This window comes from Lissotriton helveticus, chromosome 9 (genome assembly GCF_964261635.1).
Source record: "Lissotriton helveticus chromosome 9, aLisHel1.1, whole genome shotgun sequence".
Taxonomy (NCBI): domain Eukaryota; kingdom Metazoa; phylum Chordata; class Amphibia; order Caudata; family Salamandridae; genus Lissotriton; species Lissotriton helveticus.
In genome coordinates this window covers 364,094,947-364,121,261 of record NC_136070.1, presented here as the reverse complement: position 1 = coordinate 364,121,261, position 26,315 = coordinate 364,094,947, and the positions used below count along the sequence as shown (strand labels likewise).

Here is a 26,315-nt window from a genome sequence, read left to right as displayed (position 1 = left end):
ATCCCCATAATTGACTATGTCTGGAAGCAGGGCAAACAAATCATGCAAGCACCTGCTTCTATACAGGTGGTGGTGCCCAGGCTTGATAAGAAATACAAGGCCACCTCCACGGCACCGGCATGCCTGACAGGTCACCCCAAACCAGATTCCGTGGTGACTCAAGCGGCGCAGAAGAACTCACGAAATCCAGCCTCGCCTCTCTCGACGCCACCTGACAAGGAGGGCAGGAAACTGGATGCCATTGGCAAACGCTTTACTACCACTTCTGCCATGATGGTCAAAGTGGCTAATTCGATAGCCCTACTGGGCCGTTACAATCGCCAACTCTGGGCGGACATTGCACCCTATCTTTCAAATCTGCCGGAGGATGTCAGAGAGGAGGCACATTCACTTCTCTTGGAAGGACAGACCTCTGCCTCAGAGCTCATCGATTGTGCCATTGATGCCGCCATGACTGGTTTCCGGCAACTGGTAGGGGCTGCAGTCCTGAGGCGACAGGGTTGGCTCAAGGCCACCACTTTCCGCCAGGAGGTGCAAACCAGGATATTAGATATGCCTTATGATGGCCAGCACCTGTTTGGGGAACAGATTGACGCGGCCCTTACCACCATTAAAAAGGACACAGATACCGCCAAGGCTCTGGGTACTTTACAGTTCCGGACCCAGTCCTTTCGTGGCAACAGGGGAAGAGGCCAACCTGCATACAAAGGTTCCTATCAGAATCGGTCTTCGTACACATATTCACAATCCAAGCCGCAGTTTCAACAGCGACAACCTCAACAAGGACGACAGTCTTCCTACGGCAAGTCCAATTACCGAGGAAAGAGCCAAAGACGACCTGCTGGCAACAGACAATGACTTGTCTCCCTCGCTAGCCCCTCCACCACTACATTCTTTAAGACTTGGAGGGAAACTAAAATACTTCCATCGCAATTGGCAAACTATAACAACGGATCGGTGGGTACTCCAACTCATTCGATTTGGACATTCCCTAGAATTCACCTCTATCCCCCCAACATCACCACCGTGCCAACGATCACACAGGCACCTACGATTACTTCTTCAGGAAATAGCTTCCATGCTGCAGAAGGGAGCGATAGAGAGAGTTCCACGGGCCCACAAGAATCAGGGGTTCTACTCTCACTTCTTCCTAATCCACCAAAAAGGAAAGAAATGGCGAGCAATCCTGGATCTCAGGGCACTCAACGTGTTCCTAAAGAAACAATCGTTTCGTATGGTGACTCTGCAAAAAATCCTTGGTCTTCTGGAGCAAGGGGACTACATGACGTCCTTAGACCTCCAGGACGCCTACTACCATATACCTATTCTCAAAGGGCACAGGAAGTTCCTCAGGTTTGCGGTGGCAGGACAGCACTACCAATTTCATGTCCTTCCATTTGGCCTCAAATCGGCCCGAGGATCTTTACCAAATGCCTATCACCAGTGGCAGCATTTCTTCGTCAGCAAGGCCACCAGGTGTTTCCATACCTGGACGACTGGTTGGTGAAGGCACCGACAGCAGCCGCCGCAGCCTCATCCTCCAGCGCCTGTCTGGATATTTTCCACCGCCTGGGACTGACCCTCAACACCGCAAAGTCGACTCTGGATCCCACCAAGGTCATCACGTTCCTTGGAGCGACTCTGGACACGGACCGTGTCAAGGCTTTCCCCTCTCAGGAGAGAAAAATCAAGCTCATCTCCTTGGCCAAGGCAGTGGCGTCGCGGAAGACTCTTCCGGTCCGCACGTTCAAGTCCCTCCTGGGCATGATGTCTTCATGCACACTGCTCGTTCCACACTGCCGCCTGAAAATGCGTCCACTTCAGGAGGCATTGACAAAGCAATGAACCCAAGCCACAGGTTCTTTCGAGGACCGCATACGAGTCACTCGACCCATTATCAACCATTTGCAATGGTGGACATCACTACACCATCTGTCAAAGGGTCTGCAGTTCCTGCTCCCAGCAGAGCCACACGTAATAACTACGGATGCGTCCTTGGAAGGCTGGGGAGCAGTCCTTCAGGAACTCCAGATCAACGGCAAATGGACGACACAGGAAACCAAGCTCCATATCAATCTGTTGGAGTTACGAGCGGTTTTCCTAGCTCTACAGGCGTTTCTTCCACGCATTCATCACTCCCCAGTGCTCGTCAGGACGGACAACACCACGACGATGCACTACCTGAACAAACAGGGGGGGGACGCGTTCCATCTCGTTATCTCGCGAATCGCAAAGAATCTGGAACTGGCTTCTGGAACATGGAATAGCGTTGAAAGCGGAGTACGTCCCGGGCAAGGACAACGTCTTGGCGGACGCACTAAGCAGGGAGAGGTCTCCTTCCCACGAATGGGAATTGGACATGGAGGTGCTGGACCGTATCTTCGAGGAGTGGGGCACCCCGAACATAGACCTCTTTGCCACCAGAGAGAACGCCAAATGCCCAAGCTTCGCAAGCAGGCATCACCACTCAGGAACCCTCGGGAATGCATTTTCCATCGCATGGCGCAACATCTTTGCGTACGCCTTTCCGCCATTCCCACTGATACCCAGGGTTCTCAGGAAGATGAAATCGGAGCCCTGCACTCTGATCCTCATTGCTCCGTCCTGGCCGAGGCAGCACTGGTTCACGGAGCTTCATCGCCTCTCTGCCCGGCCCCCTCTTCGCCTGCAGCAGTTTCCGGCCCTGATCACGATGTCTCAAGGGCAGGTTCTCCACCCGAACCTGAGCTCTCTGAAGTTATCAGCCTGGCTCCTGAATACGCGAATTCAGCCATCTGAACATCCCGCAGGATTGCAGAGATGTCCTTGCGAAAGCTAGAGCTGTCAGCACTAACAAAACCTACTCACTAAAATGGAAGCGATTCTGTTCCTGGTGTGTGGATCATGGCTTGCACCCCTTCCATGCCACTCCACAGAAGCTGCTACCATACTTGTTACATCTTGCGCAATCAGGCCTTGCGCATACATCCATCAAAGTGCATCTAGCGGCGATTTCAAGGTTCACAAGGACGGCTACAGGCCCATCTTTGTGGGCGGACAGGCTCATCAAACAATTCCTAAAAGGTCTATTCAGGTCATTTCCACGACCACGGCCTATTCCTCCATCGTGGCACCTCAATGTGGTTCTTCATCAACTAATGAAGCATCCCTTCGAACCCATCCATAAGGCAGAGATCAAGTTCCTCTCTTGGAAAACGGCCCTCCTCCTGGCACTCACCTCTGCCAGACGGGTCAGTGAATTGCAGGCTCTATCCATCCAGGATCCTTTTCTTCAATTCAGAGAGGACAGAGTCATTCTGAGGACTAACCCTCGCTTCATTCCAAAAGTCCCCTCGGACTTCCATCTTAACGAACCAGTGGTGCTTAGATCGTTCTTTCCGAATCCTACCACGGCAACCGAAAGAACTCTACATGCTCTAGATCTAAAGAGATGTCTTAAATTCTACATCGATAAGACACAACACTTTCGAAAGTCATCCCAGCTCTTTATTGCCTTTAGTAGACCTAGGCTGGGCATGCCCCTGACAAAGCAGAGCATCTCAAGATGGATCTCTTCTGCGATCACCGCTGGAGTGCCGATATTGGACATCTGCAGAGCGGCGACATGGAAGTCCCCGCACACCTTCACCAGGCACTACTGCCTGGATACTGAGCTGATGAAGGATGCAGCAGTGGGCCGAGCAGTGCTTCGCCATCTATTCCAGTGAGGTGAGCCCTACTACATCCCTCCATCCTTTACGGGTATGCACATTCTCTTACTGTATTTATATGCCGTTGCATTTTGTGCTTTATAGTCATGTGATATGTATTATCTACATGTTCATACCTGATGTTCATACAGAATGTGCATAATGTATTGCTCGCTACTCTGATTCAGGCATGTGAATCTATGAAAGACACCCAAATACTAGATAAGAAATGCGTTACTTACCTGTAACTGCAGTTATCCAGTATTAGTGTCTTTCATAGATTCACATGCACCCTCCCGCCTCCCCTGGCAGGGCTCACCTTTCTCTCTAATGAGTTTACGCCTAACTAGCTTGGTGCGTACGAAAATTTGAGAGACTTGGGCTCCTGGCAGGAAGGTTCTAGAAGGAGGTAGTAGCTGATTGGCTGTTTTACTTTATTTGGTCCTTTTTACAAAAGGACCCAGATAGGCCACCAAGGTGGGACCCTTGGGGCCTGCTCTGTTTGGTCCTTCCTGCAAAAGGACGTGGATAGGCTACTAAGGTGAGACCTTTAGTCCTATTCTTTTCTATGTATGTCTCTAGGACATTACTTTTTTATATACCGGAGGCTCCCGTCTCGACGACGGGGAATGATTCAGGCATGTGAATCTATGAAAGACACTAATACTGGATAACTGCAGTTACAGGTAAGTAACGCATTTCATATATATGTATATATTACCTACTGGCGGTCGCCAGTAGGTATATATAGTTAGGATTTTTTCTCTATGGGATTTTTGAAAATTCTATGTCTAATAACTTTGGCGTTTGTGGACGGAATTGGCTGAAATTTTCAGGAAAATGGCACATTTTGTTTCTGAGCAGCCCCTGACAATTTTGGGGGGGTTCGTCAAGGGGGGGCCGAGAAAAAAGGGGGGTCCCAAAACGCGTTTTTCCCATGTTAATTTCCATAGGGCGGTTGGCCTCACTTTTAGCCCGAACGGCTGAATGGATTTGCACGAAACTTGGCAAAATTGTAGGGACTGGTAGCCCGATGTGCCTTTTGTAGGTCTCAATATATGTGCTCCAGTGGATTTTGAGAAATTAACGTTTAAAAAAAGATATATATCTGTAACAGCGGACCAGGCAGCGCTCCAGGACGCGTACTTTTCGCGCAACGGAGCTTTGTGAAGCGAAGCTGATTGGTTCTCCGGCGTCTGTCAACATTCCAAACAGTCCGTAGCGGCCGCCATCTTGTCTCTCGGTAGGATCGAGAGACAAGAGGAGGCCAAAGCGAAGGGGCAAATGACCATAAGGGGGCATAGTACATTGTCGCTGACCCCCTAGGTTTGATGTGGAGGTTTTAAAAGGGCCCCGCGGGGCAAAAAAAAATAAAATAATAATAATCGAACGGCTGAATGGATTTGCACGAAACTTGGCAAAATTGTAGGGACTGGTAGCCCGATGTGCCTTTGCTAGGTCTCAATATATGTGCTCCAGTGGATTTTGAGAAATTAACGTTCAAAAAAAGATATATATCTGTAACAGCGCTCCGCTTCGCGTACTTTTCGCGTTACGGAGGTTTGCGAAGCTGATTGGTTTTTCGGCGTCTGTAAACATTCCAAACAGTCCGTAGCGGCCGCCATCTTGTCTCTCGGTAGGATCGAGAGACAAGAGGAGGCCAAAGCGAAGGGGCAAATGACCATAAGGGGGCATAGTAGATCGTCCCTGACCCCCTAGGTTTGATGTGGAGGCTTTGAAAGGGTCTCGCAGGGCAAAAAAAAAATATACAGTTTTTTTTGTTTTTTTGCGTGGAGTGCGCCCGGTTCGCGAACCGGGAAGCGTTCTGGGGAGCGTACTTTCTTGAAAATTAATGAAAAAAGTTAGAGTAAAATAATAATTGTGAGTGATCAGATGTAGGGTAGCTCTGAGAAGAGCTTTTGGGTTTATGGTACATTTAGGTACTTATAAGTAGGTACCAATGCACAGTCTTAAATTCAGAGTGAAAACTCTGTTGCCCTCATCTGAGAAGTGAACTCCATCTCCTCTGTAGATATCTTGCATGTAGTAACGCAAGTTATTGTTGTACAGGGAGCCCATTCCATGGTCTCTCATGTAAGCTGAAACAGATTTGTTTACATGCTTCCTCGATTTCTCAATTTGTGGACAAAATTGGTTTGACCACCTCCATTTCTGTCTTTGGCATATATTTGAATATACCAAGGCAGTCTGAGGAAAAAGTGCCATCAATTGCTCAAAGGTGTCCTTTAAAAGCATTTCCAGACCTACCCCAGTCAAAGTGCCCAAATCATTACCTCCACAGTGCACAATTAACAGGTCAGGTTTTGGCAAATGCATAAAGGTTTTCACCAATGGTATCAATTGGTGACATTTTAATCCTCTGTGGCCAAACCACTTAATTTCCACATCTTGTAAATTGAGGTTAGGTAAATTCCTGTTTTCAGCGTACCTTTGAGCCCAATAGATGTAACTATGTCCAACAATCCAGACAGAAAACATGGTGAGAGAAGGTTCTGCTGCAGTCAGATGAAGTGTGGCAATGAAATGGCAGTTGAAAAAATGAGAGTGTAAAATGAAAAAAACTGAGGAGTTTCTGTGTTAATGAAGCAGTAAGAGTGATTGGTGGATTTTGATTGCTGAAAACAGAAAGTTAGTGTGCATGGATGAGTTCGTTGAAAGATGTATTTTGAGTGGCGAAGAAAAAATCATTAAATGAAAGAATGCTCTGGATATGCAGGTGCACTGAGAGTTCAGAGTTCAATTGCAACATTGTTGTGTGAGAGGTCTTGCAAGAGGTGGTTGCTATGCAGAAAAAGCAGAGAGGGGGCAGAGGGGGGAAGGGTTTTGCTTTGAAAAAAAGTGAGGGAAGAGTTTTGATTGGGTGACATGAGAGATATGTGTGAGGAATTACAGCATTTCTGTGCTTTTGATAGCTGCAGACTCTGGAGTGCATACCTTTTGCTCTGCTGAAGACAAATTGGTGTGTTTCTGAGACTGTTTTGAAACTCAAAGTATTTGCTAAGGTGAGAAAAGATTTCTTTAATTTAGATAGAAAATAGTGTACTTTAAGGAGAAAATTATGAAGAAAGTTGTGTTTTTCAAATGTTGCTTTGTCTCAAGTGTTTCACAAATAGATTTTGTTTCTTTGAGAAATTGTAATTGGAGAAAATGTGAAGTATTAGTACTGACAGGGCTTTTATGTGCATAGGAGCTGTGGAGTGTTTTCAAATTATGACTTGTAAATCGTTTTTGAGAAAAAGCAATGGTTTTAATATTGATGAGAAGGACATAATGGTGTCTGCTTCTTTATAAGGTAATTGAGAGTCTCTGATGTTATTTTTCCCATTTCAATGTAAGAAGTTTGTCTGTGGAGCAAATTGCTTGTAAATATGCTCCCACCTGTGCATGGCAAATTTAGATTTTGAATGTTTCCGTTACATAGGCATGTTAAAGGTGACTGAAACATGCTGCAAAGGCAATCAAAAAATGCTTTTATGTGTCTTAAGGACATTTTAAGTCATTTCCCCATGTGCAGTGTTTTCAAATTATGAGTTGAAAATCGTTTTTGAGGTAAAGGAATGTTTTCAAAATTTATGTGCGCCATATGACCCCAAATTTCTTTTTCAGGGGTGCAGCAGGGTGTTCTTGAGACACCCCTGCACCGTCGGAAAAATTCGTAATTTGCGATGAGGTAATTGCTAATCGCAAATTGCACCTTCATTCCTATGGGCCTCCTGCTGCATGGAAATGAATGGGTAATTTGTAATTAGCAAATAGGTCATCGCAAACTAGGAATGGTAAAGAATCGCTACTTATTCCTTAAAGTTCGCTATTTAGGAAATGCAAAAAACTTTGATGATACATATGGCGGTTCATCTCTAACAAGATAAGAAGCATAGGGATAGATTTATGATGACTGGCGCATCACCAGGGATGTGTTAGTCATTCTGTGCCGCTGTTCCGTCACCTATGGTGTGCTGCATTTACAATGCGGCGCATCATGGGGCAAAAACAGCACAGATGCGTGACGTATTTGTGCCGTAAAGTTGGCGCATTGCTGGAGTTGTATCGCAAGTGTGATGAAGCTCCAGCAAGGCTGAGGGGTGCCCCTGTCGCAGGGTTTCTGTTCTCACACAGAACTGTGGACAGAGGATTGGAACCTCGGCGAATTAGGGTGTCCCAAAACTCACCTTAGTAATCAAAACCCCTTAGCAAGCTAGGTACAGTGTCACATTGGATATAACAAACTCTCAATGTTTAGACAATCCAGAATATGAACTTATAGTACCTCAGGATACGTGGAACTCATGAACAGTCGGTCGTTATATATTTCTTAGAAACCAGAACATGGAGTTAAGAAGAACACATGTGTATTTGAAATGTTTATTTACTAATGCCGTCTTCTCAGGCGTAGTATCTTAGATTATACAAGTACACATATTATCAGTAGCAAAATTACCAGCATAGTCAGTAGTACATAAAAAGCGAATGGTGACAGTATGTTAACATGCTGTAAATGAATAAGAGTTAGCAACACTTATAAGCAGCCGCGGGCCGTGGAGGGAGTTACGGTGGGGCAGGGAGGCGGGGAGGGGGAGGGGCAGGGTGGAGAGGGCTCCACCCTGCCCCTCCCCCTCCCCGCCTCCCTGCCCCACCGTAACTCCCTCCACGGCCCGCGGCTGCTTATATCTCACCCTCCCTAATACACATAATATATTATTTGCTAAGAAGGTCTCTTTGTGTTGGTTTAGGGCGTGCCGATACTTTAGTGTCTTAGATTTGAAGGAATCACATCAGCATACACCAGCTCTCTCTTCATGTGAACCGCATCAAGTGTTGTGTATGTGTGTTCGGCAAAGCAATATAAAACCCGCCTCATGCCCAGAATTAGGAGAAGCTGCACTTATGTTATGAGTATGAAGTCGTGGAGATCAGACCTCATAACAATTCTGTATCGTGTTGTTCTTGAAACTTCAGCACTCGCTGTACAGATATAGTTTAAGAAGTAAAGCAGATAGTAGAGCAATAACATATTATTCTCATGTAAATCACGATGAACTATTAGGTTGAAAGCTAAAGCAACAACTAAGTGTCGTGTGCAGAAGTTGCAAAAAAGGAAAAAATGGCGTTTAAACCGGTAATGAGTCCATGCTAACTTAACACGGTGTAAAGATATCCAGGACCTAGATGACACCTCCCCATGATCCGGAAACGAACTGAATAAGATAATAGAAGTGCCATCTCATGAGAGCAGATTGCAACTTTATATGTGGACGGTCCGCAAGGTAAAACATTAAAAACTAGGAAAATTTAATGCTAAAGAAAAATAAAACAGCCAAGTACTTTATCGAGTCTTAAGCCAATAGGCAAGCTAAATAATAAAAACTTGACAAATAAGTCAATGAATTGTCAATGAAATGCTAGTACTCAGCATATCAAACATGAAAAAGGTCTGTGACATAACTGTGTATGCAAAATAAGCTGCAACAGCCTCCAATAGGAAGTCACCGTCTTCATCCGAAAAGAGTTCAGCCATCCAATTTAAAAGCGGAAAAGAACATAAGTGCTCTCCCAGCACCGGATCCTCTATCAACATCAGAGGACAGCTCGGTGGGTTTTCAAGAAAGCTCTGTTCCAAGAAAGACTGTGTTGCCGCCAGTAAATTCCAGGGACCAATTAGTCCATGCATCAATGCCACAGCCATAATCCTTTCGCCAGGACAAACCAACTCGTGAGTAATGATAGGAGTCATCAGCTGATTAAAGTCGACGTCAGGAGAAACCGGTCCGCAGAGACACAAATCAATGGCCCAATCGAAATCACAGGTCAGGCAGTGAAATACAGGCTGGACACAGGTGAAGTAGGAGAATCGAAAAGATAATCCATATGCCGTGCTTAATATCGCCAACGGCATTGTGCCATAATATTCTAGCATGCGATTGCGGAACAGTGTCAGCAGCTGCAGGGCGGGAGCTTGCACAGGAGGGACATCCATATTTAAAAATGTAAAAAAGCACAAGAGCGTCCGCTGGTAATGCAAGTAAAAATGGGAATCCACGAAGCAGAGTGGAAAAAATAGAATGAAAGAAAGCAGGGATGACTCCAAAGATTTTCTCAAATGAAGTCACGAGACCACTGGTAACAACTTTAAAAAAGTGCGCCAGGCCCTTTGTGGAGGACGCGTTAGAGATAGTCCGAACCATCTTGCTGAAATGGAAAGGCGAATCTGTATTTAAAAGGGTCTGCACCTCTGTACGGGTGTTCGCTATGTGAAGCACGAAAGTTTCACGGGCCGAACTCAAGGCCACCTCTCTCTGAGACAAAAGAGCTCTTATTCTTGCCATGCCGTTGAAATGTGCTCCCAAGGTTGGTATTTGTGGCCAGATTGAAAACTCCCTATGTTCATGTGTGGGAGGAAATAGAACATTTCTGCAGCAAATAACCCGTTCATTTACTGTTACGATAAAATGAATACTTTTAATTAACCCAGAACAATCTTCATTATTGAGCATCAAATAACTACCATTTTCCAAGAACTTGAACGTGGGGATGATAGCAGGAACTGGTGTGCCTTGCAACACGCAAGCCATATTTGGTCGGTGTTTGTTGCATGAACCGTGTAACTGTATGTGCCTACACATTAGTGAATGATCTGGCGTCTCATTGCATTCCTCTCCATTCAGATAAAGTTCTTGATCATCTTTGAAAATCTGTATGTGTATGGAAGCGACCAGACCTCATGAAGAAAACCACTACCTAAAGGTTAATAACGACCTATTGGTATATATTTCATACAATTTGAAAACTTATATAAAGCAAAAGGCAGCGTTATTAAACCGTGGATAAGGCACGTTGCCAAAGCAGTCAACCTTTTGGATTTATACTGGAAATGTTAAAGGAAGAATTACGGAGTAGGGCCTGTAAATCTTTAATGGACAACGAGTAAAATTACTCCAACCATCATATTCCTCTAACTCCGGGATAGTAGGGGTGTTTAATTTTTTAGAAGTAGCCAATCCAAAGCATTTGGTCTGGGAAATTGTTTCATTCACAAACAACATATGATTTGGGATGAGACATGCACGGTGGAAAGCCTCAGTGCCTTGTACCTGCCAGGTTCGTGACCCCCAAACTGATGTAGATCCTGGATATTTTTACTCTGTGTTACGTTAGCATGGTCTCATTACTGGTTTAAACGCCATTTTTCCTTTTTTGTAACTTCTGCACACGACACTTAGTTGTTGCTTTAGCTTTCAGCCTACCTGCGTCAAGATCTATGCCTGCTTCAAGCAGGCGCAGGGTTTTGATGTAGCTTTGTCCTATCTGATTGTAAATGCGGCACACCGTGGGTGGCAGAGCAGCGGTGCACGTTAACTGGTGCATCCCTGGGGATGTGCTAGTTAATATAAATCTGCCCCTTTACATTTAATTATGTGCAGGGGACACAGAGTAGGTGAGGTTTATCCAAGGTTAAGAAGAGATGAGTCCTGTTCAGTGAAAAATTGGAGATAGGCTTCAGTATATTATATACTTAAGTAGTGTGTTAAGTTTTTGATGACTGTTATTAATTTACTGTTGGGTAATAGTGGTTAATAACATTTTTTATTATATTTTACCACAGATTCAACTGCAGATTATTTCAAGATTTTAGGATGCCTAGCAAAGAAAGAGTGAGAAAGGCTGCAAAACGTCAAAGACAGCAGGACCATGGAATAATGCAGCAGTCCTCTAACAAAAAGATTTGTCAAGTCACCAAGAAAGCACCGGGTAAGAGTCCAAAAACAGTCATAAGAAATATGTGTAGTAAAAAAAATATTACTACAGAAAATGTTTCAGTCCAGAAAAGGAGAAACAATTCAAATGGTAAGGAAAGGCCAATGAGAAATGTTACTGCTAGAGTAAGAGATAACTCTATGCATGAAAGTAGAAGGAAACAACAGTTTAGGGATATTCGTAAACGAATGTTCCGCAACAGGATAATTGGGAATTTGTTAAAAAATATTAAGAAAGGTCAGCAGAAAGTGGTTTTTTATAAGAGAAAAAAAATAGTTGAGAAAGTTATTGATCAGGCATTTGAAATTAAACGTAAGTTATTTATTTTGACAATCAATAGAATTAGGAAGCTAAACAAGGTAATTTATGATTTCAAAAGAAATAGTAGATGGAAGAGAATAGTTAATCGTAGTAATTTTTGTGAAGTTTTTTCTGGAGAATGGATGCATAGTTCAAGCTCTGAGGCATTTTTTAATGAGGAGAGTTATTTCCAGGATAATGATTTGGTGCATGCAGTTGACACCAGTGGTCGAGCTTATGAAGTGAAAGATGGTTGTCCAGTTGAAAAAGAAAAAGTTGTGAGAACAGAGATAGAAGAGGTGTTAGGTAATGAGGTTTTAGGGAGACGTCCTAAGGGTCCTGTGTACACCTGGAAGTGTAGTAGTATTTGCAGTGTACGACAGGATTCCATCAATTTGCTTTGTGATTTTATACGGTCATTTAATAAGAAAAGTTTGAAGCAGAAAATGAAGTTGTTGCAAGAATTAGATCCTTGCAGAGTGAGAGAAGTGATAGGTTTGCATGGTCATTCACTGGCTTGTCTTTCCAGGAGAGTATGCCAGAGTGTTTTTCATCATTTCAGGATGCTAGCAGTGCATCATAATAAAGTGAGGAAATTAGTTAGAATGTTGTATTATGCTAAGAGTCCAGCAATTATGCTTAAACAATTATGCGCTGCTCTTTTGCATGGTTCTGAAATAGATGTGAAGAATATATGTGAAGAAATTGAGTTTTGTTACTTTGGAAGTAAAGAGGAGAATGTTGAAATTGACCAAGAAGAAGAGAGTAATGTGGAAGATAGTGTACAGGTTTCCAGTACAGATAATTTCCAGAGGGAAATTGCGACGTTTGAGGTGAAATCAAGTGAGAGGCCAAATTTCACTTGTGTGTGTTGTCGACGCACTTATTATAAGAATCAGACTAAGTTAGTGGATTTATATGGAAAAAGTGAAAGGGAAAATAATAGTGAATGGAAGGATTTTACAACATACTTGATGGTAGAAAATTGTTTTGATTTGGGATTGGATCAACGTGTGTGTACTTATTGTTGTAACAAATTAAATCAAAACCAGATGCCTGCTAGAGCAGTTCATAATAATCTGGAATTGGTTGAGATTCCTTCTGAATTGAAGGATTTAAATACTTATGAATCTATTTTGATTCAAAGTATCCATCCCTTTCAGGCTATTGTAAGAATGGAGCCAAAGACAGGGAAATTGCCTCCATCAGATTTACAGAGAGGATTAAAGGGAAGAGTTGTTTATTTGCCTCTAGATTTGAAGAAAAACATTAACACAATTGGAGTAGAAAAAGTGGAAGAGGAACCTCTTGTTATCTTAGTTAATGGGGTTCCGACAAAGAATAAGAAAATATGGCAAGATTTAGTAGATGTTAGGAAAGTCAAAAGGGCAACATTGTATTTGAAAAAAAATATTAAATACTATAAAAATGTATATGTTGCAGAAGAGGAAGTAAGTGAGGAAGAGGATAGCGATTTGTGTGCTGGTCAAATTGAGAAAGTAGAACCCTGTACTAGTGAAGAAATATATGAACATTATAGTGTTCATCCTTTGCATTCCAAGGAAGTCATGGGGAATGCTATTGAGTTGTTTCAAATGAAACAAGCGAAAGGGAGTCCCATTAGTGTTTGGGAGGAAAGTTTGGAAGCTCGGTGTTTCCCACAGCTTTTTCCAACAGGTCAGGGAGGAAGATATGATGAGCGACCTCATCAAATTCCTGCTTCTGAATACCGGACTTTGTGATTGTATGCAGGAGATCCTAGGTTTCGACAATGCATTCCTTATTTGTTTCATCTCCTGTTTGAAAGCGATCTGTCTGGACTGTCATATGCAGTGAACCACATCTTGAAAAGTGGTATACACATGCAAAACATCTCGGCAAGTGACTTTATGGATAAAGTCAATGTCCAAGACAGTATTTTGGATTCTCACCTGATTAATCTCATGGCGTGTCAGCGTGGTACTAATGAGTACTGGTACCGTCGTCATGGTGATTTAAAATGTATGCTGAGGAACTTAGGAACTCCCACATGGTTCCTCACTTTGAGCTGTGCTGAGTATGGCTGGGAAGACTTACTTGAATTTCTACGAGAGGCAAATGCTAACGTAGAAAACATCGAATTCAAGACACCCGGAGAACTGTGCTCTTTGGATCCAGTCAATGTATGTAGGTACTTCAATCATAGATTTGAAGGTATGATGTCTTTCATCATGAATAAGAAGAATCCACCTCTTGGAGAGGTGTTGGATTTCTTCTGGAGGAAGGAGTACAAAGCAAGAGGTGCTCCTCATATACATATGTTGCTGTGGATCAAGGATGCACCTAAATTTGGAACGGATGCAGACGACTCAGTGATGAGTTTCATAGAACAGTATTCTACGTGTGCTGTTCCAAACGCAAAGGAGAAAAAAAGCCTAAGAGAAAAAGTTCTACGTTTCCAAAGCCATCGATGTGGAAAGTACTGTCGTCGTAAATTCCGGAACAAAGACAAGTTCTACACCAAATGTCGTTTCGGCTTTCCACGATCGGTGATTTCTAAAGGAAGAGTGAACAGTTTGATGTCTTCGCTGCGACATAATGTGATGAAGAAATCACCTAAAAACACATACAATTTGAAGAGGAACGAAGAGTCCAAGTACATCAACGACTACAACCCGGTGATTTTGTCCATGTGGAATGCTAACATGGATATACAGTTTGTGGCTGATAACTGTATGGCTGTGGCTCGGTATGTGACATCTTACATCACCAAAAAAGAGAAGACAGAATTGAAGGATATGTGGGAGGACATTTCCCATGAAAAGAGCCTCAGCAAGAAGTTGTACAGTTTCAGTCTGAAGATGTTGTCGCATCGAGAAATCGGAGCTTACGAATGTTCTGACCGGTTGTCTTCAGCAAGTCTCTATGCCAAGTCCAGGAGTATCGTTTGGGCGAGTGTTGGTCTTGCTGCAACGCGTAATCGAGTTCTGAAACCTGTGCGGGAAATTGAGTATTTGGCGGAAAAGGAGCCAAACAGTACCGACATTTTGAAGAGCAACATGTTGGATACATATTATCCAAATCGAAGCAGTCACCTCGAGAATGTTTGTCTGTATGAGGTTCTGCAAAATTACATATTCAAGAGGAACATCAAAGAAGATACTGAGAAAGGAGTGTATGCTGTAATAGGAAGTGAGGGATGTCTGGTCAAGCAAAGAAAATGCCACTTGATAAACCATCGAAAATTGAGTGGCGAATCTCCTGAAAAAAAGGAGTTTTTCTATTTAGCACTTTTGCAACTTTTTAAGCCTTGGCGTGCAGAAGAGGAACTGCTTGGAGATTTCCTTTGTTACGAAGACTCATTCAATGCTGCCAAGGAGACCATAGAATGTCCTGCTTTTCCCAAATATGTAGAAATGTTGAATGTGGAAATTGAGCAGGAAGCAACGATTGCAGCCGAGATTGCCAGAGACAGTTCTCAGGACAGTCAGAGTTCTGCTTCATTGAGTCAGGATCCACTAGGAGGACCTCTTATTGAAAATGAAGCTGCCACTGCTATGAATGAAGTGGAAAGAGCCATGGCACATGCTCAGGAGGATGCGGTTAACTTAGAAGAGTTGGAAAGACAACTCAACGTTGAGCAGAGGAAAATATATGACGAACTTACCATGCAAATTGATCATGGATTAAGTCATGACAAGAAAGAGTGCTCATGTACGTCGTTGAAGCCTGTCCGACTGTACGTGAGTGGAGAAGCGGGAACTGGAAAAAGTTTCCTTATTAAAGCAATTTCATGTTATTTGCAGGAAAGGACAGAGTCATCGCTGTCTTGTGTTGTCACCGCTCCAACTGGACTGGCAGCACATAACATTAAAGGGATTACTTTACATCGTTTACTGATGCTGCCAGTGGAGCATGACAACAAATTAGAATATCACAAGCTATCTGGAGATGCTTGTTTTGAAGTTTCAAGAGTCTTGAGGAAAATGAAACTTCTTATCGACGAAGTAAGCATGGTTTCCAATGTCATGCTTGCCTTTGTGCATTTGAGAATGCAAGAAGTTCTCAAAACAGAGTATGATGTGTTATTTGGTGGCAAACACATCATTGTTTTCGGAGATCTTCTGCAGCTGACACCAGTGAAAGGGCAACCTGTGTTCAAAATGCTCACGCATGAAGATACCAGGAAGTGCTTAGGGAGTATTGGCAACGTCAATATATGGTTAAACTTCAATTATGCTGAACTGCATGAAAATATGCGTCAGGCAAAGGATGAAGTTTACAAGACTATTCTACAAGATGTTAGAATTGGAAAAGTGACCGAGCATGGGAAAGAAGCTTTACATGCACGATTACTGACAAATTTATATCCAGACGAAGATGTTGTGCCTGAGAATATTTTTCAGAAAGTTACTGAGAAAAAATCTGGAATATGTTTGATGCCAACTCTTGCAGAATGTGCCAAATTCAACAACAAAATGTTGCATTTAGAAAAGCAAGAGATTGTGAAATTGGAAGCTATTGACAGAGTAGAGCATATGGGATCAACAATTATTTTGTCTGAGAATCTGAAAACAAAATTGGATTCATTAGAGAAGAGTATATCTAAAACTGCGGGTTTTGAAAAGACTCTGAATGTGTGCTTGAACTGCCGTATAATTTTAAGAAGGAATTTACATGTTGAAAGAGGTCTGGTAAATGGATCAATGGGTAATGTTGTTGATTTTGTGAAATACAGAAATAGAGATGGAATTGAATTTTTAAAAATTAAATTTGATGGCATTGAGGAAGTACAGCTAATTGCTCGTTGTTCTGCTAGATTTTTGCTTGTAAAAGACTTATATGTTCGTCGTAAGCAGTTTCCTGTTTGCTTGGCATATGCGGTGACAATCCATAAATCGCAAGGTTTAAGTGTAGACTGTGCATTGGTGAATATTGGCAGTTCTGTGTTCAAGGAGGGTATGGCATATGTGGCATTGTCACGAGTTAGGACTTTATCGGGATTGTACTTGATTGAGTGTGATGTCACAAACATTTGTGCGGATCTAGATTGTGTTAAGGAATACAATAGGTTGAGAAGAGAGTATGCGCCACATTTGCCTCAGTATCCTTTGTTTGAGAAACGTGTGGTAGGCCGGAAACGAAGAAATGTGACCAATACTGGGGAGGTTGTAGCAAAAAGACGAAAAGTCGATGAACCTGAAATTATAAGCAGAAACAAAAAGGATTCTGTTGAAGATGTTGTTGGTTTTCAATTTGAAAACAGTTCTGGTGTCAACTGCTATGCTAATGTAGTGGTTAATGTTTTGTTTTCTCTAGAAAATGTAAAAGAAGAGATTGTGGTCAATTCTGATCAAAGATTTTGCAGTTTGTTAAATTCTGTGTTAGAGAAATGTAGCACTGATAGAACAAACATAGAAAGTGTGTCTGAAATTCGAAATCTGTTAGACAGATGTTCAGGCCAAACACAATTCTCTCAAAATAGTCAGCAAGATTGTCAGGAGTTTTTAATGTATATGCTTGATGTATTGCATGATGAAGGTGTAGATGTAGATCACCTGTTTGGGCTTTCTTATCAATGGCAGCATGACTGCGAGAACTGTAGGGTATCAAGTACTACTAGTGTAGACTCAGAAAGATTTATATATTTAACTTTGCCAGACAGTAAATCAGTCTCTTTTAATAAGCTAGTAAAAGCAGCTGATCACAATATGGAGTGTAGGCAATGTAAATCTGAAATGATGTCCACATTATTTATACGAACATATGGCCAGTATGTCATTTTAATGTTCCAACGATGTAGGCCTGATGGAACAAAATTGACAACTTTAATTAAAAATTTTGTGGCTTCACAGTTGTTAATATCAGGAAGGACTTTTGTAACTGTAGCAATTATATATCATGATGGTCCTTCAATAACATCAGGACATTATACAGCTTATTTAAAGTGTAGAAATGGCTGGTCATTCTGCAATGATTCTGTTTTAATTTTCAAAAAAAAATTGCCATATGACCTTAAAAACTCTTACCTGGTGTTTTTAAAACCAAAATTTTAGGGAAAGAATCTCGGGATGTGCTCTGAGGAATTTCAAGAAGTTCTCATGGCTCCTACACTATTTGGCCTTGAGGATAAGTGTAGTACAGAGACATAACTTTTTACCATAACACTGGACGTCATTGAGAAATACGTGCACTTTGAATGAGTTCAGAAAAACTATTTCTTTTTATAAGCTAATTGAAGCAGCCAATCAAAACATGGAGTAGAGGGAATGTAAGTCTGCAATGCTGTCTACTGTTTTACATTGCTTTGTGATTAAAAGTGATGTAGAGAATTAAATAATTGTACTAGTCATAAAGGTAGTGTAAGTCTGCTTCATAGTAAGCAGTATCAGTGTGATAGGAAATGTAGAACATGATTGAGCAAGAAGGGGAAGATATTACTAGTCCAGGATTGTGTAAATGATCTTCAACATTTTAATTCTGAAAGTTGCGGAAATGCGAAAAGACGGGATTGGCTTACAAGAAATCCAAGAGTTATAAATGGCTTTGACAAGATTTGGCCTTGTGAAAACTTGTGGTAGAGAGCAAGAAGTCATTTATTGTATGTAACATGTTTTTGAAAACGATGGAGGTTTTCTTTCAGAAAGTGGCGGGTTGAAAGTAATAACAGCACAACAGAGTGTAAGCTGTTCATAGGACATCCTTGGCCGTCATGGAAAGTAAGTTAACTTTAAGGAGTTCTGAATTCTGATTTGTTATGTTGTATGGGTTTTTTTAAACACAATCATTTTGATTGTGTTTTTTTTCCCCGCTGTTATATGATGAATACCTTCAAGTCACTGTTTTTAGTGAAATTTGATACATTCTGAGAACAGCAAAAATAAACCATTTAACATGTATAATTAATTCTGTTCTGTTTGCATTTATGATGTACATGTAGAACTGTGTAGGAGGCATGGAGAAGGTGAGGCTTCTGTAAGTGTCAAAGTTGTTGCATACAGTGAACACATTCACACATCGGTCCACTCTTCCTTGGATGTGGTGGAGGTGGTGGGGAAGCACCAGCTGAAGCTACTAAAGAAGCCATTGCTCACTGGTAACAAAGGGTCTTTCTCTCACAATGATGAAAGTCAGAGTGAGGAAAGAAAGAGGGATTTTCATCATTTGGGAAAAACAATAGTTCTCAACCAATGAAAAGTGTTCATTTTAGATTATATGACCTAGTCTTACATCATTAGGAAACCAAAAGTGAAATGAACCAATGAAAAGTGTTATTACCAAGTCACATGACCTGCTGTGTTTGTTACACGCTTTGCAGGGCCTTCCGGTTTGCTTCCAGAAACCTTTGCTTTGCGACTCGGTAAGCGTACCAGTTCGCTAACGTAGTACGTCATATGACGTATCACGCGACAACGCGAAACGTCATGCGGACGGGAGGCGTCACGATGTTGTTTTCTAACGCGGCAGTTGCGGTAAAGAAACGTTTACTGGCTCGCGGTCTATTTCGCGGCATCAAGGTCAGCTAACGGGAAGCTTCCCGATTCGCGAAGTGGGAACGAAGAAAAAAAAATTAAAAATAAAAAAAGTTATTAATAAACATATAAAATATATTTTGGGATTTAAAGAAGAATACATTTTACAGCTACAGATATTTGCTATTAAAAAACCATTGAAATTCACTGAAAAAACCATAGGTTATAGATTATATATAGTTAGGAATTAGCATTTACAAAACCTTGAAAATTCACTGAAAAAACCATAGGTTATAGACCATATATAGTTAGGAATTAGCATTTAAAAAACCTTATTTTACTCACACAAAACCATTGAAATTCCATATATAGTTAGTTGCACTAACTATATATCGCGCACCCGCAATCCACTGCTGATGATGTCACATATTACATCATTCATGACATGGTCAGTGACATCACTGATGACATCACTGATGACATCTCAAATGACATCACTGATGACAACATCCAGTGATTATGTGTTTCTGTAAAGTTTAAATATGTTTTACATATTGAAGAATGAGTGGATGTATAAGTGTCTGAATGAAGGTTTTAGTAGGTGCGTGATTGACTGTATGAGTGAGTGATTAAATGCGTCTTACTAAATGCACGGGTTAGTGACTAAACTGTCTGAAAGTGTGCATCAGTATGTCTGTTGTTGTGCAAGCTGCTGCATGTGTTGATCAGTAGCTATATAAGTAGCTATATGGGTTATTGATTGGTTGCACAAGTATTTGTATGGGAGACTGAGTGTGTGTATGGCTGGCTGGGAGGTGTGTGACTCTGTGCAGATCAATGTGTACTTGTATCAGTGATTCTATAAGAGAGTAAGTATGTGTTAGTATATGTTTGAAAATGTAAGGTACTCTATGTTTAACTGTGTAGATTAGAAAATGGAAGTGTGATTGATTCTTTACAGGACTGACTAGGTGTGTGAGTAACTCCATGGATGAGTGGCAGAGTGTGAGTGTCTGTATAGGTGTATGAGTGCATATGATAGTGTTGTAAAGATGAGTGATTGTATGTATGAATGATTGTATGGGTGAATGAGTGAATGTGTGTGTAGACGTAGGAATCAGTGAGTGCGTATGTAGTAACTAGTATTGGTGTATCAATGGTTTCAAAAATTATACTCTGTATTTAACACTGGGTTGTAACAGAGGTTATATTAAAGTGTGAGGAGATGCATTGTATTGTCACATTAATGATATCATCATTGATGTGACCATTGATGTCAAATGAGATATCATCAGTGATGTCATTTGAGATGTCATCAGTGATGTCATCAGTGATGTCACTGACCATGTCATGAATGATGTAATATGTGACATCATCAGCAGTGGATTGCGGGTGCGCGATATATAGTTAGTGCAACTAACTATATATGGAATTTCAATGGTTTTGTGTGAGTAAAATAAGGTTTTTTAAATGCTAATTCCTAACTATATATGGTCTATAACCTATGGTTTTTTCAGTGAATATATATATATTCAGGCATGTTTGCAACAAAAAAAAAACAATCACAAACCAAATTGCTTTAACTTAAAAAAAGCTGCGACCTGTTGCATTTTCAATGCTTGTTTACATTCCATCCAAAATGTATCTGTAATATACTGCTGCCATATCTACAGACCTATTTACACAAACAATATGTGACTCATTATTATGTTATCTCGGATGTCTTACATTTCCCTTACTTTCGATACCACTCCAACTTTGTATCCACACCTGGTTACATTTTTCAAATTAATATATATCGTAAAACTGTACAAAGACAAATTGTGCTTGCCAACAAACATCAACAAATACTCCAGTTTGTTTTGATCTCTCCCATTCTGCAGTTCATCCTCTTACATATTACGTGTTCTGTAGTCTGTTCCTTCATCACAGCGTTTATGTAAACTCACTATAGTTAAAAATCGTTTTCTGATATTTTAATAACTCAATTAATTTGGGCACTTTTGCCACGAATTTCCATCTATTTGATATTTTTAGGAGACTACTAAAAATACCCCCCTCTCGTACACATATCAAAACTATTCCTAAAAATTACAAAACCTTCCTCTTCTTTCCCAGCTTCATTTTCCACTGCTGATTGGCTGAGCTTAAATGCATGTTTCAAATATTCATATGCTGCTGCTATTCTAACTAAAATGTATTTCAAATGCCAAAACGATTGACCTTCGCAGTGTCAATTTCTCTTCCTTCTCTGGCAGAAGTTAAACTGCCAAATTAAAACTTTTTTAACACCCTTCAGCCAATCAAAGTGCTTAGGTTTTTGCTGGAAAAGTAAATTGTGTCTGTTAGTTCTCTCTTGGACTCGTTTATAAATGATTATGCATGCATTGGTGTCTTATTTCAGGACGTGTATGTCCAGTCTCATCTACCTGTGGCAAGAATACTACATTTTAGGGTTTCTTTACCTCTTTATAGACTCGAGCATCTTCCTTTAGTAACAAAATGCAACCAGTGTTTCGGCTATGTGGTTGATCAAACACACAAACAACACTAGCATGGCCTTCTTGGTTATCTGACAGAGTCTTAATTCTGGGAGTTCAGAAACCCAGATATTTGGCTTGTTGTTGCATTCTAGTTGGCCCCAGTGCTTCCTTGGCTGCTTCCATCATAGACAATGTTGTCAAATGATCTGGTGCCAATGCTTCAATCCTACATTGGAGTTGCTCATCCAAGTTGGTGGTCTTGTGTGTTGCACATGAGAGGACCTAATTAACAGAGAAGTTGGCTGACCATGCAAGTTAGTAATTGAAACTTTGTGTCTCACCCTGTCTAGATTCCTCACTTTCCTGTGTACACGCGTTCTGGAGAAGTTACCATATCAATCGAGCTGAGGAAATCCGATTTCACATTGTCTTTACAACAACTTGAGCTAATTACCAGACTTCACCAATACATTTTCTCTCATATTCTACGACTTGAGAAGCCTGCACTAGAATTCATACCTTCAGCAGCTGATTCAGCGTACTGTGTTCTACCTCTTAATGTTGGTAAGGCCATTTTAAATTATGTCTCTTGCGTAACAGATTCTTCATGGTTCGAGGGTGATCCATACAGCTTTAGTGAAAGGGAAATGGGTCTTGGGGCGCAGCAGCCGTACAGAAAAAATGCATATCCTTAGTGAAATACTTATAGAAGGGGCTTCTCATGCGTCTAATTGAGAGTATCTTGAGTGCATGCGGGAAAAGCCCCACTTCAAACCATCAACAAATAAAAGTGAATTTTCGAAAGGAAATTAAGGCTTCCCAAATAATTACCACTGGCTGAGATTATTTCCAGCATTCTATCTATCTTTATTTGTATAGTTCAGTGTGTCGCCCTCAGAGGGATGGGTATGCCCAGACATGGTTCTCATGTACACTGTGCCACTGGAATAAAACTATTCCTAGCTGATGAGCTCATCAGCTAGCGATAGCTTGGTTCCACTGGCTCCTGGATTGCTTGTCTGCTGGTTTATGGAGGACATGCTCTAGCAGTTCTGGCCGGAGTGTTCCCATAGGACCAGGGTCAACACTGAATTGCAAATTTCTCGGACCAAACTCAGGTGGCATGTTTTGCAATTAATGATGACCAGGGATGCAGCCCCGAGAAATTACCAGTGGCTGACATTTATTCAAGCATTCCACCCATCACTTTTTTTGTGTACTTTAACATGTAAAGTCTTTTCAAACCTGAACTACTTTTTTATGAGTAGGAGTCTAAAAACGGTTCCTAAACATGATCTCTTGCCCTTCAGCCAGGCACAATTCTGAGTTGCATCACACAGTAATCACTTGTCGTTCCTGAACCATGGATCTCATATTGCGGTCACTGCCATCAGTAAATGTCTTTGCAGCAGACTCAAGCTCAAGGCTTATAGAAATAATATTTAAAAAACTTTCAGTGAGCAGAGTTTGAGTGGCAATTTATTTGTGTGAAGGCCTTTTTCAGTACTAAGCACCAACCAAGAACCAGGCAATCCTGGATAACAAGGGTCAGTCTTGCACACAAGTAGGGTCAACCTTGGGTCAACCTTGTCGCACAAGTAGGCTTGTACTAGAAGTATCCTTTCAGCACATGATCAATTGTACATAAAAGTGTCTTATACTCCCACTAACAGCAAGCACATCCGAATGCAAGGAGTTATGTTTGCGTCGGGGAAACACACAGATGCTATCAGTGCATCTTCTAGTTTCCAATGAGAGAGTGCGCTAAGCATGCAAACAAAGATGACAAAGACAGCACATTAGTTGAGCCAACCTCCAACAGGATAGTCTAAGTACAAGCAGTTGGAGGGTGGGAGAAATTATAGGGCTAAACGTAGAGGTCTAATTCTTGCCCTGTCTTCTGTCGTAAGCGGTTTCAAACTGACAGCGAACTAGATCATGAAAGCCGACACCTTTTTTATTTTACTAATTTCTTCTTTCCCTTTCTTGAAGTTCCCCTTTTATGGACACTAAAATGTTCCACTGGTTGTGGAAGTTGAAGGAGGCTCCTCTTCCTCCAGGTCTAAGCCCCAAGAGCAGACCTCTAAGCCGCTAGAGCATGCCTGAGGGACAAGTGTCCTTACCTTCTTCGACTTCAAGAGGGGCATGTTATCCAAAGATGTCAGGCACCCCATTGAGGGAGTTCTGGTTTATCTTCTGGTGTGCTCAACACTTCTCCCATCAGTATCGGGGGGTCTTCTTCTAAAGGTGAGGCAGGCTTCTTACTTACTTGGCATTGCGGTGGATGGGAGAGATGCAGAGGTTACAGACATGGTGTTGGTTCAATTACAGTTACTTTGTGTGGTACTGGAGGACAGTACTGGAAGCGCATCCATTCCATCACCCTGTGTGCCTTCTGGGCAAAGAAGTTGCTGAAGACAAAGCAGCACACATCCCATTACAGGGTCCGAGGCCCTGGCAGTTGGGAGTTGAATGACGGGTTTTGGTCTCTGAAGGGTGTTGTGGAGAAGAGCGTAAACGACTAAGATGTTCTCCAGGTCTGGGTGTCGAATTTAACTGTCTGGATCTGAAAGAAAATGTGGAAGACGTTGAGTCTCAGGACCTCTGTTGGGACACTAACAAGCACAATGGCAGAAAAAAAACAATTTAACTTAGATTCAGTGCTCATGCCCAGTGCTTGCTAAATATGGAGTCACAGTGCATCCCATGACTCAAAAGCCTTTCTTTGGAGAAAAAAATGTAAACTATTTGCAATCGTCCTAGCCGAATACTAGATGGCAGAAGTATCTAGAGCATGTCCATTTATAGCACTGCACGCTGTCAACAGATGCTTACATGTTAAGTAACATTTCCTTTCTAACTGTGGATTTCTCACCTTTAGAATATCCTGCAGGTGCCAGGGGGGATCAGTAAGCCAGGGTGGGAGCTCCCGCATGACCCTGGGTGACGCCTATAACCTCTGTGTGGTCCTAGTTCCACCCTGGAAGTGAAGCACCATATAAGCGCCAGCCCGAAACACGACTGTCAGTTACTTTCTTTCCGTGCCTTCAAATGCTGATCGGGAGCTGTGCTTCCTTTTTTGTTGGTTTGATGAGTTTTCCAAACTAAATTCCAGTGTGCCAAGGAACGGTGTTGCCACCCAAGACTACAGGGTTCCAACCATGCTATGGCTATCCTAAACATATCGCTGGTGTTTGACCTTTGGACATGACTCGAAGTCATGTGAAGAATGTGCCCTACTGTACCCAAAGACCATCCTAAATCACACAGCAAAGCTGTATGTTACAGACCATTGAAAGAACTTGCAGAATTCCTGCTCTACGCCGAAGGAGCGTACCTGTTCCTGCTGTGGAGGCTGATTCTGTGACCGGTTCTCTTCAAGGTCATTCAGTAAGTTTAATTCAAAATGGAAATACCAGAGAAGTGGGACTCCACCTCATCTGTCCACTCTCTATCTAAAGAGAAGTCAAAACCATTGGTCTGATGCGCCGTGCGTTCCCTGGCCCCTTGGCGATGGACTAAGTTTAGGCCTTTAGAGAAGCTTTGCTGCTTATTTCTGATAGAGACATCTAATTGCGGATTCCTCACCATAGAATATCTCCCAGTCATCAGACTCAATCTGCAGAATCGTGAGCTGTACCTCACCGTGCCAGTAGGTGGCATCAGTCGCTCCATATTGTCCATATTGATGTTGTGTTCATCGGAATTGACGTGTGCTCATAGGCGCCATCCCGGCTCGCTGACGTCAGTTCCTTTCTTTTCATGTCAACAACTCGGATCTGGAGGTCTGCTTAGGTTGTTTTTTTCACAACTTGTTTTCTGATTTATTTATTTGATTAATTCTTTTTAAGCTTTGTTCCCAGTGTGTGAGGGCTATGTCCCCCCAACAGGCCCATGGAATATAAATCTTGTGAGGATTGTCTTAGACAGAAGTCTGTATCTTATCCCCGCTTGATTTGCCATTGGTGCCTGTGGCCGAACTATGACTCCACAGTCTGCGCTGACTGCAAGTTGATGCATCCCAAGGCAATTCATGAGCGGGTGATAAAACTCCTGGTGGGGTGGCAGAAGAAGGCTCCACTCAATTCCTCGCTCTCGATCCTAGGAAGATCTCGGGCGCCTGTCTCTGAACCGATTCTTCTGACGATTCTCATCCAAATCCAGGTTAATAAAGTCGTGTAAGTCTGAGAAGCGCAAGAAGTTGTTGTAGCATTCTTAGGCTTCTCTTTGTAGGCACCGTGCCTCTAGGCACCTCTGCCACACTTCGGTCGTGGAACCTGCGGTTGGGTCTGCTCCACTCTTACAGGAGTTGCTCCACACTTTCCAGAGTTCTCCACTGCTGAATTAACCCCTACCTAACTCAAGGAGTTTTACGGCACCATGCACTCCTATCTTTGGGCCAAGGACTCTCTGCCGTACCTTTGGGCCCCACTGAGCAGAGAGGTGCCCTTGCTGGGTTACCACTTGCAACCTCTACAACAGCCGGTCCCTCTAGATCCACTGACGCCAGCACCAACACCTTTGCTGGTTCCACTCCAACCTGCATATTTTCTGGTGCCACCAATGCCACTTAAAGAGGAATCTATCCTCCTTTCCTACTCTGAGACAACGATGCTAGA

At 42.2% G+C, this 26,315-nt stretch overlaps 1 protein-coding gene across 2 annotated transcripts in view; it reads left to right on the top strand.

Annotated features, from left to right (window-relative positions):
- Positions 1-26,315, top strand: part of DICER1 (dicer 1, ribonuclease III) — a 561,110-nt gene that overhangs the window by 332,129 nt on the left and 202,666 nt on the right. For both annotated transcript variants that reach the window (XM_078660108.1, XM_078660109.1), the window contains exon 17: positions 22,047-22,260. In XM_078660108.1, the coding sequence (XP_078516234.1) occupies positions 22,047-22,260 (214 nt within the window). The remainder of the gene's footprint in view (positions 1-22,046; positions 22,261-26,315) is intronic.